Genomic DNA, 12,306 nt, shown 5'->3' on the forward strand with positions numbered 1-12,306 from the left:
CCAATATCAAATTTGAGTTGCCTAGGAGAAAGATCTATACTTCATAGTTATTCTGAAAACTAAATTAAAACTGAATTTTAAATTTTGTTAAAAAATAATTTGTTATTTTTGTTATTAACAAGATGGTGAAACATCATCGCACATTAAAATTGTACTTATTTCACTGAAATCATTTTTTTTTAAAAATAATTTCAAAATAATTTCAATCCCAGACCGAAGTGCGTTGTATGAAACCAACCTTCACTTTTCCCAATAATCTGTGCTCAAACACGTGCCATCGATATTAATCATAAACTTACTTTTAGAATAGAAAATTAAAAAAAAGTCCTATCTGTCTCTATAGCACACGTGGCAAGAAAAAAACCCATCGATAACGTAAATAGAATTCGAAAAAACCAAAACAAAACAAAATTTCAAATTTCATCCAAATTCCAAACGGTCGAATCCTCTATATTCCTAACCCCACAATCACAACCGTACCATCCCCAAAGTTACTCGACATTTTAAAAGCTCCTTGTAACCGGTAAAACCCGATTTTTTTTTTCCATCTTTTTACAGTGAGGAGACCCAAAAATCTGAGAGAACCTGACACAGAGAGAGAGAGAGAGAGAACATAGAAAAGGATTTCAAAGAAGTTTGATTTTTGAATCTCATTGTGATCGTTGCTATAGTGTATTTTTTTTCTTTGTCTGTTTCTGGTGGTTTTTTTGGAGCTGGAATACTTTTAAAAACATGGGTCTTTCTTGTTTTTGAGTTTTCAAACTTGAGCTGAGGAGCTGGTGCTCATCTTCATAGTTTAAAGTAAACGGAAAAAAAAAAAAAGGGTTTTCTGTGTATTTATGGTAGCAATCTGATTGCTGATTTTGGAAGTATCACTGCCTTGCAGGTTCCGAATTCAGAGTGAAGAAAAAAAATAGAGTTTTTATTTCCATTTTGAAAAGCGTGGTTTGTTTGTTTCTGATCCTTAGAAACATTGTCTGAGGATTGAGCTACAGTGGGTTTTTTCTGGAGAAAAAAATAAAAGAGAGAATTTTGGGGGGTACCTGAATCTTAAAAAGGTTGGTTCAATGGTCCTTCAACTTGTTTTAGTTTGCTTTCTTTGATCCTTAGAAAAAAAAAAGGTGGTTTTTCATTTTTGTTCCTTTTTCGGCTTGCTGGGTGCCATAGTCCAATTTCACTTGATTAGCTGAAGTGATCATTTTGATAAAAAATTCATATCTAAAATCATGAGAGAAGGTACCGAAAACGGGGTTTCCGATGAGAATCGGTCGGCCGAGGATTGGTTATCGCACGCGCAAAAGCTTGTTCCGATGGCAGTTGATAAGGCAAGGGAAGTGAAAGGGTTTCCCGGTAGGTGGAAGGTGATAATATCGAAACTGGAGCGAATCCCTTCGTGCTTATCGGACTTGTCGACCCATCCTTGCTTTTCGAAAAATGCTCTTTGTAAGGAACAATTGCAGGCTGTTTTGAAGACATTGAAGGAAGTGATTGAATTGGCGGATTTATGCTTGAAAGAGAAGTACGAGGGGAAGCTTAAGATGCAGAGCGATCTCGATGCGCTATCGGGGAAGTTGGATCTGAACTTACGAGATTGCGGACTTCTGATCAAGACCGGTGTACTAGGCGAAGCTACATTGCCTTTATCGTTCGTCAGCTCTACATTGGAATTGAATACAGCAACATACGGCCCTCTAAAGGAATTGCTTGCGCGGCTCCAGATCGGTCACTTGGAAGCAAAGCACAAAGCTCTTGACAGCCTTGTTGAGGTCATGAGGGAGGATGAAAAGAGCGTATTGTCGGTTATGGGTCGGAGTAACGTTGCTGCTTTAGTCCAGTTGCTAACGGCAACTTCTCCTATTATCCGGCAAACGACGGTGACCGTCATCTGCTCACTCGCGGAATCTGGAAGTTGCGAGGCCTGGCTTGTTTCGGAAGGCGTTTTGCCACCTCTCATACGGCTTGTTGAATCTGGCAACACAGTTGGTAAAGAGAAGGCAACTATTTCGCTGCAGAGGTTATCGATGACTGCCGAAACAGCCCGAGCGATTGTCGGCCACGGTGGGGTTCGACCGCTGATCGAAATGTGCCAGACCGGAGACTCTGTTTCACAGGCTGCAGCAGCTAGTACATTGAAAAACATATCAGCTGTCCCCGAGGTTCGACAAATACTAGCTGAGGAAGGTATTATAAAGGTGACGATCGATCTCCTCGAGCACGGAATTTTGTTGGGATCGAAAGAATACGCTGCGGAGTGCTTGCAGAATCTGACTGCCGGAAACGAGAGTCTGAGAAGGTCCGTTATCGCAGAAGGCGGAATTAGAAGCCTATTGGCATACCTTGATGGTCCTCTGCCCCAAGAATCCGCAGTTGGAGCCTTGAGGAATTTGGTTGGTTCGGTTCCGAGAGAAGTTCTGATGTCACTCGGTTTCCTCCCTCGATTAGTCCATGTTCTCAAATCTGGATCGCTGGGCGCACAAACAGCCGCTGCGGCGGCCATCTGTCGTGTTTGCAACTCAATCGAAACGAAAAAGCTGGTGGGTGAAGCCGGGTGCATCACTCTCCTTATTAAAATGCTCGAGGCTAAATCGAATAATGCTAGAGAAACGGCTTCACAAGCGCTTTCGAGCTTGCTAACCATCTCTCCAAATCGCCGAGAAGTCAAAAAGGACGATAAAAGTGTGCCATATCTAGTCCAGCTGCTCGATCCAAGTCCACAAAATACCGCAAAGAAGTACGCAGTTTCCTGCCTTGCATTGCTGTCGACAAGTAAGAAATGCAAGAAGCTTATGATCTCATATGGGGCGATAGGGTATCTGAAGAAGCTGTCGGAGATGGAAATCCCGGGTGCGAAGAAGCTCCTCGAGAGGTTACAGAGAGGGAGGCTTAGAAGTTTGTTCAGCCGGAAGTAGAAGAGGAAGAAGGAATGCAAGTATTCTGTTTGTACGATGTTTAATGTTTCATTGTCTGAATGAAACAGAGTAGTTAATGTTAATCCATGCTCTCCAGTGTCAAGGTTTTTAAAAAATTAGTAATGAAATGGTGAAGTTCTGTGAAATTTTATTTACACATATGATCGTATAAAATTAAGAAATTGTAATAGAAATTAATTATAAAATTAAAATATATGCTTATTGACTCAACTCTTAAATAATACGGTTGCTGTGATAATAATCTTCTACTTTAAGGATTGAAATATTGTAGATAGCAAACTATGAATAAAAAGAAAATTCGGGTTTATAGATATTAAAACTTGTATTTAATTTATAATTAATTTATGACTTTTTTATTTAAATATTCAAAGTTTCTATTTATAAATTGACCAAGAAAATGAAAAGGGTTTTTTACTCAAATAATATTTAAAAAAAAAAAACCTAAATGGCATGTTGCAAGAATTATGTACTAAAATGGTACATTCAAATGAGTGGAGGGTGGTGCATAGGCGACACCATCCTGATTTTGACACAATTTCGTTAAAAAAAGGGGTATAGAGGTGGCGGCACCAGTGACCCCTATCTGATAGGCGGCACACCTAGTATTCCCCCCACCCCCGCTCCCCATCTGGCTCATTTTTGTAAGGTATTATTTGGTTAAAAAGAGCTATTAAGGTATGTTTGTATTTATTTTATATTTTCATTCTTTCATAATTTATTTTTAATGTTTATTGAAGTAAAAAGCCTATTTATGTTATGTACAAAGAATGTTTTGTTTTTTATGTAATTTATTTGTTATGTGTGTTTTAGGTTGATTAGATTTATTTTTATGAAATTTATTTGGCATGTTATTTTGATTTTTTAATTTTTTTTATTTTTATGTGAGTAAAAGATGAGACCATTAATATGGAATTTGGAATTTGGGATTTATGAGATAAATTAGGAATTAGTTTATATGTTCTAATTTTTAACATTTTATAATTGAGAATAAGAGTTTATGTTTTAAATTTTATTTTATGTTTTTATAAATATTAAAATGAAATTTCTTTTAAAGTTCTATGCATATTTTTTTGACAATAATTAAGTTGACATGTCATTATATATATTATATTTTAAATCAAAACATTTTATTTATTATCATTTTAAAATAATAATAATATTCGTATTTATTATGTATCGTTTATGTTATGTTTTTGTTAATTTTTTATTGGCATGTTATTTTATTATTTTAATACAACTTTTTTGCTTTTTACGTAGGTAAAATATTAAACCATTGAGATGAAATTTGTGAATGGGACCACTGAGTTGGAATTTATAAGATATATTTATTTTGTTAATGTAGTATAGCAAAAAATATGATGTGGACAAAACTGTTTGATATTTTTTTGTAATTAAAAGCAATATATAAAATTTAGGTATTTTGATAAATATTTAAAATGAGCTGGATGGGGGAGTGTGGGGGGTAATATTAGGTGTGCCGCCTATCAGATAAGCACCACACCTCTATATCTTTTTTTTTAATGAAATTGTGTCAGAATCAAGGTGGTGCCGCCAATGCACCACCCTCCACCCATTTGAATGTACCATTTTGGTACATGCCATTTAGGTATTTTTTTCTAATATTATTTAGGTAGAAAACCCAAATGAAAAGATTATATTAAAAATATTTACTTTCCATATATTTAAAGCTAGAGTCATACTTAATTATATGATTGCTTATTATTTCTTTCTATATTTCATTCTCGTTTTACGTTCATACCTCATATAACTACACATATTGTTAATACCTTATAAAATTATTCGGTTGAGTTCACAGGGAAAAAGGACCAATTGCATGCATTCTTTTGCACCTAAGCGGAGTGGATGCCGATCTATCAAGGGCATTCCAAAGAAATCTTCCAGTAGAAAAGAAAGATTTTCTTTAAAGAGTTCTCTATGCAAAAGCTCTTCAACATTATAAAGAAAAAAAAAACACGATAAAAGGTTCTTGACAAAATTAGGGGTATATGCCAATTTTTAAAATTTTTTTTAGAGATTTAGGTCATTTTTTACAAAAATTAAGGAAATGTGTCGTTTTTTTGAGAGAGAAAGCAAAAACACGTCTTGTATGACGTGCTTTCAAGTGACGCGGCCGGGAAAAAACATGCCTAATTGGACATGCTTTCCTGTGACGTGAAGCGTCATGTGGCGTTGCCTCGTCCCAAGACCGCATTTAAAAAAACCTTTATATAAACTATTGGGCTCCCAACGATTAGAAAATCACAGTTATTTATTTTTTAACCGTTGGGACCAACGACTAGTTCACCAATGGCTATTTTTCTCTCCAACAGTTGTTTTTTTCCCTTATATATACCTTGTCTATTTTTTTTATTCAATCATATTCCCTCAATTCTCTTAATTCCTTTATTCTCATTTTTTTTCATTCAATTTCTTTTAAATTCTTCTTCTCTCAATTTTTTTTATTTTATAATTTATTTTATTTTCATAATTTTAAAATGTCAATGCCTCTAATTCGTTTGGATCACAAACACATTTTCAGCGTCCAATTACAAATGGTAAGAAATTATTATTATATTTTTTTATTTGAATTAATATAATTATTAGTTGTTAATATTTTTATTTTTTTTATGTTTATATAATCAGGACAAAGATTGAATTATCGAGACATAGATACACAATTTAAGTGCGAGAGCATCGTGTGTTATTGAACAACACTTGGAAGAGGCGAGCGAGATTCTTGCACGTGTCTCGTATGCTCGGCAAGACTAAATTGGAGCCCCCACTTACCAGAGCTTTGCTAGAAAGATGGAGACCCAAGACACCATCTTTCGTGCAGTGAGTGTACGATTACACTTGAGGATATGCCATTACAACTCTATTTACCGGTTGATGGGCTAGTCATATGGGGGTAGTGCGTATTGGTGATTGGAGTGCAATTTGCCACCATCTATTAGGCAATGTGTCAGACAAGTTTAATGTTAGCGGGATAGAAATGAAATGGCTAGAAGATAATTTCTCACATCTCAACAACTCTTTTAGTGCGATTGAAAGACAACAATTCACTCGAGCATTCATACTAAGGTTGATGAGGGCTTTTCTAATGCCAGATAAATCTCGACTTAAAAGTGGTTCCTATAACTAATCAACTTAAAAGAAGCCCGATGAATCAGTTAGGGATCAACTGTCTTGGCTCCACTGTATCGAGAGATGTGTCGGGAAACTAAAGCATAAAAAATAAAAATCGGTGATTGTATACTCCTTCAATCATGGGCATGATATCGCTTACTATTTTTACGTCCCTAAGTAAACTTCCCTTATAAATTCTCACTCGTAATAAGGTAAGATTCATTTAATAATATAGTTATCATATTACTTTTTTTCACTATTATATTTTTGGAATAACATATTATTTGAATAGGTGGAAAAATGATGCTTGTCATATGGGTATCCCGAATGAACTTGTAGATATCCGATTATTGTTAGATCAACAATCAGAAGCCGAGGTTAGTTTTTGAATTTTTTAATTATATAATAATTATGTAAGGATTTGAAAATAAATATTAGGTACGTAATAAAATTTATAATCCCATACTGTAGTTAAATGGATGTCATACTCTAATCCAAGAATTTAAGAATGCATCCCAACTGAATTTTTGACGAATCGCAATATCTGGCAAGTCAAAGCCCATTGATAGTTTTTGCAATAGTTAAGATGCACAAATCTGATCGATTAATGTGTCAGTTTGTCTTTATGCAAAGTACTTCGCCCTCACCTAGGAGTTCAATGAACTTCACAAGATTGACTTGCGGGGGAGAATCGATGAAGATTGGCCTAAATTTCATTTCAAGTATATCTAAATCTGGAAACATAGGTATGATTACATGCCTATGTATGAACCAATTGTTCGACCGGATTTGGCGACGTCTTCAGATTACATGACATAGTTTAGACTCTAAGGTAAGCCATATCTATTTTTGGAAGAGGAAAGGAGTAGACAATTTCGTCATAGAAAGCCAACACGATTAGAGGTGTTCAATCGATTAACTGATCGGTTAACTGAACTGAACTAGAACTAACCGAACACTTTAAACCCTTAACCGTTAACTGAACCAAAATTAAAAAAAAAAAAACCAAACTGAACTATTTCGATTAATTTGGTCAGTTAACCGAATTAACCGAAATTTTTATGCTTTTGTTTTTGTTTTTTTGTTAAAACAAGTATATAACATATCAAAAGAATAAATTGGTAATGTTTATTTAACCGAATTAACTGAATCAATAGTGAGTATCATGTTTAAGGCTCAGATAATGATGAGTTTTCAAAGTTAATATAATTTGAAATAGCCACAAAATTGAAAGTTATGTAATGCTAATGTAAATATGAAAGGTGGAATCAGATTGGATTGGAAGGGTCTTGATCTTTTGCTGATTCTTTATGACCTGGAACATTGAGTTTCAGAATTCAAAGTCACTGGATGCTACAAAATCATAAAAAAAAAAAAAAGGATTGAATAGGCAAGCAAATTCCAAAAGTATAGTGGAACAAGGACATTGAGCTATAATGGCTCTTTTAAGATAAGGGTAGTAAAAGCACTTAAATGAATAACATACCTTTAATTTATTCAACCTCATGCCTTAAATCCATTAAATATATTTCATTAGACATGTCTCTAAACTAGAGATTAATAAAAATAATCAAAAGTGATTGATATATTCTTTTTGACAAATTCTTCACACTAAATATTGGACAAAAACATCTAATCTTGTAAAAGCTCACAATATTAGACTGAAATTGTAATCTTCAATTCATCATAAAGCACAGTTGTCCTGCAGCATTCTACTACCATGAAATTGAGAACTAAGATTTAATGTTTATGAGAAGTCAGGGTAGTTTTAGACATGCTAGCCCTCCAACCTTTTTCATTTTCCCTAGCCACCAGTACTCAATTCCCTTCATATACCTAGGAAGGGACAAATATTTTTTAGAGATAAATTATAAGCACATTATAATCCTAGTTGAATGGATTGACCAAAAAACTGTAATACATGAAATGTTCATTTCAAACATGTAAAAGTACCCTTATTCAAAGTTCAGGCAGCAGTACATTTATGAAGCATTTTTCCAAATAAAGACTACTAGGACCAAAGAAAAGGGTCTATAAGTGAGTAAGATCAAATTCTCAAATAAAAGATATAACTTTTATAATAATTTTTTTAATTTAATAAATATCATCCAGGTAGTTTCTACTTTCTACTCAATTAAACTTAACAGTTTAACAAACAAAAAAGAAATATTTTAAAAAACCCAAAAAGAAATCAATAAAAAGAAACCAGATTTAACAAACAAACACCTCAATTAATAGCATCACACTTGAAGGAAAAAGGGGTTCCAGCAATGACGTGAGCAACGACAATGAAGAAGGTGCATGAGTGAAGTGATCGGACGGTGAAGGTGCGCCACTGCGTTGGGTTACTGTGGTCAGTGGTGATTGGTGGCTGTCGGCACTCGGTAATAGGGAGATTTCAGAGGAAGCTAGATATTTGAGGAGATGAGTGATGACGATGAAGATAAATGGGAATGAGATAACTGATTAGTGATTAGGGTTCTAGGATTGGGGATCTTTTTTGTTTTAGGTTAGAGATTTTTGGGTTGGATTAAGGTTAATGGGGTAGGGTTAGTGGTTTATGGATTTTTAATATTGGATTGGATTTATTGGTGGGCTAGTGGTTGGGGCTTGGGTGGGCTAACTAGCTAAGCTTGATATATGTAATATATAATATTGATTTTTTGAAAGTTCGGTTAATTCGATTTATTACCCGATTGTGAACCCAATTAACTGATAACCGAACTTTCAAAAACTATTAACCGACCTCCGACCAAATTAGATCGGTTAACCGACTGATTAACTGAATTAGTTCGGTTTAACCGATCAATTTGATTTTAACTGAAATTTGAACACCCCTAAACACAACCCAACATAAGGTCGCGATCAGGAGTACATGCTTGAGTTCATTATCATCAACTCGAAACTTGAATTCTATATCGATGGGTGCATCACCTCTCAGTTAGTATGGTTCATATTTTTCTAGTGCTTTTACTAACCCCATGTTTTTCACATAAGCACCGCATTATGCACCATCATACCATGCATCAAGACTTTCTCTAGGATTTTTTTTGCACCACCTCCATTCGCAAGAGCATATTACATTTTCATCAACAACATCAATGTATCTTCCATCGCCTACAATTCTGACTTTTTTACCCAATTGGGTTGTTCAACACCATATTTTCCATCGATAGTGTCGCAAACACCTTCAAAATCACTGTTGTTCAGAGGTGACTCATCTTCTCAACCACCTATTAGTACAACCAAATATATACGATGGCAACTTAGGATACAAATGCAATCTAGCACAGTAGAACAAGATGAAGATTAAGATAATGTTAGAGATGAAGATCAAGATCAAGATCAAGGTAGAGCTGGAGATGAAGATGAAGATGAAGATGATGAGCCTGAACCGCAACCGTGAAGAAATCCTCCTCGTAACCGAAACTCACCAAGTTGTGGCACACATTTAGGTTGATAAGAGATGATTTTTTTATTTTAAAATTTTGTCATATACATCATCATTTAGTTTGTGAACTTTTAATTTGTATTGTATTGAATTTTTACATACATAATCTACTTATTCACATTTTATAAAAAAAATGTTTTTTTTTACTTTGTAAGTTTATAAAAAAATTAAAAATAATTGTATTATATTTTTACATCAATAATATATTTATTTACAATTTACCAAAAAAATGAATAAATTATTTGTATTGTATTGTATTTTTACATCAATAATATATTTATTTACAATTTTCCCAAAAAATGAATAAATTGTTTTTTTATGTTTATAAAAAAATGACTAATTTTTTTTAACTCGATCCTCGACTCAATGTTACCCCCAAAGGCGGACATGTTGTCTTACTATGCCCTAGGTTCCTACAACAATTGCATAACTTTGGTTGTCTATCTTCTCTTGAATATCCATATTGTTGTGTATCAAACTAGATTTTAGTCGACCTTTTGGCTTGCGACGCAACTCAATATTCGATAGTAATTTAAATGTCTATCTTCTGAATATCCTACAATAACTGCATAACTTCGGTTGTCTATCTTGTCCTGAATATCCATATTTTTGTGTATCAAACTAGATTTTGGTAGACCTTTTGGCTTGCGACGCTGTAACAACCCAATTTTCAGTAGTGTCAGAATAGTAATTTGAGATCACTAAATCAGATGAAAAATTTAGAAAATTTATTAATTAATAATTATAAGTTAAGCGTGATTTTAGAAATATTTTTGAATTAGTGAATTTTGTGATTTAAAAGAAATTATTAGGTAAATTGGGTAAAAAACGAGGTATCGAGACCTCGATATTATAAACTGAGCCGTAAATATTTTTATAAATATTTACGGAGTTTCATTAGGTAGTATTAAATTTTCATTAAGAAATTTTAATATTTCGATTGTTAATTGATTAAAAAGGACCTGAATTGAAAAAATGTATTCTCGGGACTTCGTTCGATAATCGGAATCGTAAATATTATTAAATATTTACGAAGTTAGCTATGTATTTAATTAGGTTTTAATTAAGTGAATTTGTCTAAATTGAGGTTAATTATGAAAAGGATTAAACTGCAATAGAGATAAAAGTTTAATTATAGATTAAAGAAAAGTTAAAAGGACCAAATAGGAAATTATGCATTTTCTAAAGTTGAGTCGGCATATGCATGATAAAAATCTTAGATTTTTTTATTTTTAAATATATATAAATATATTATTTTATTATAAAGTATATTATTATTTTATTATATTAATTTTATTATATTTTATATTTTAAATAAACAAAAAATTGACAAATGTATGGTGCATATGATGACATGTGAAAAATAAAATACATATATTAGTAATTATTACATATTTACTTATTATTTAATTAAATAATATTATATTTTTATTATATAATAAAAGAACAAACAAAAGGAAACAGAATGGAAAGAAACAGAGAGCAAACGAAAATAGGACGGAAAGAAAATGGAAAGAAGGATAAAGGGAAAATTAGAGATTTCAAGCTTGAAGTTTAATTGGTAAGTTAAATTAAGTCATTTTCTTATAATTTTTGAGTTTTGGAGTTCTAGAACAAAATACTATTAAGTACGTGCTGAAATTTTGAAAGATGGTAGATTTTTAGACATGAGTTATGTTGAACTAATTGATGAATTAGGGGTTAAATTGATTGAATTTCAAGTTAGAAGTTAGTAAAGGGTTGATTTGTAAAATAAAACATAAGTTTTGAATAGTAGGGACTAAATTGAGAGAAGTTTGAAATTAGAGATTTATGGTGAAATTGAAGAGTTAAAATGAGTTTATAGTAAGAATTAAGAGAGATTGAGAAAATAAAATTAGTATTGATAAGGGATTAAATTAGAATTTAGGTAAAGTTTAGGTATAAATGGAAATATTTTGATGAAATTGTGTATTAATGATTTTTAATTGTTTAATTACGTAGCTAATATCGTGCAAGAGTCATTGTCCGAGAAAGGAAATGAGAAGGTGGACAAGAAGTGATTCGAGAAAATTTCGGTTAGTATTACTATAATTAGAATTTAATTATTAATTGTTAAAATTTAAATTAATATACATGATAAGCAAATTAAAGTAAGTATCATGATTGAATTAAATGAAAATGCGTATTGGTATTGAATTTATTAATAGTAATTGTGAGTTTTGAATAATATGTTTAGTAAATAAAATAAGGTGAATATCAATATTGAATTAAATGATATTTAATTGTATGTGAATTGAATGGAAATTACTAGTGATATGATTTGAATTAAAAGAATTAATGTGGTATTGAAATGCTTATTGGATTGAAATATTGATTTGAATTGTGAACATGAGAAATTGTGAATTGAATGAAATTAAAATGAAGTATGAATATGTATGAGCATTTGATGGTGTACTGATTGCAAAGTGAAAAATGTACTGAATTAAATTGTGATTAAATTGGAATGATTTGAATTGAAAGTATGAGAAAGTGATTGAATTGAAATGTGATTCGGAAACCCTATTAACTAGTCGGGCTGAGTCGAATATGGTTGGCATGCCATAGGATTGGAAGAGTTCAGGGATACTTTGACCTCGAGTCGATGAGACACTGAGTGTCACTTTATTGCTTCGAACTATCCGATGACGCACTGGGTGCCATTCTGGTGTGTTTGGTTGGATCCGTATATCCACCAAGGTCCGAGTCTTGTTAATAGGGGTAAATAATTGAAATGAGAAAATTTGAATAAGTGTGATTGATTGAGCTATGGAAAGAAAT

The 12,306-nt window shown here is 32.7% G+C and overlaps 1 protein-coding gene across 1 annotated transcript; it reads left to right on the forward strand.

Annotated features, from left to right (window-relative positions):
* Positions 1-569: 569 nt before the first annotated feature.
* LOC105791582 (protein CELLULOSE SYNTHASE INTERACTIVE 1) lies at positions 570-3,055 on the forward strand. Its single transcript, XM_012619701.2, has one exon. The coding sequence runs from the start codon at positions 1,227-1,229 to the stop codon at positions 2,907-2,909; it is 1,683 nt and encodes a 560-aa protein (XP_012475155.1). The 5' UTR covers positions 570-1,226; the 3' UTR covers positions 2,910-3,055.
* Positions 3,056-12,306: the final 9,251 nt, after the last annotated feature.

This window comes from Gossypium raimondii, chromosome 8 (genome assembly GCF_025698545.1).
Source record: "Gossypium raimondii isolate GPD5lz chromosome 8, ASM2569854v1, whole genome shotgun sequence".
NCBI lineage: Eukaryota > Viridiplantae > Streptophyta > Magnoliopsida > Malvales > Malvaceae > Gossypium > Gossypium raimondii.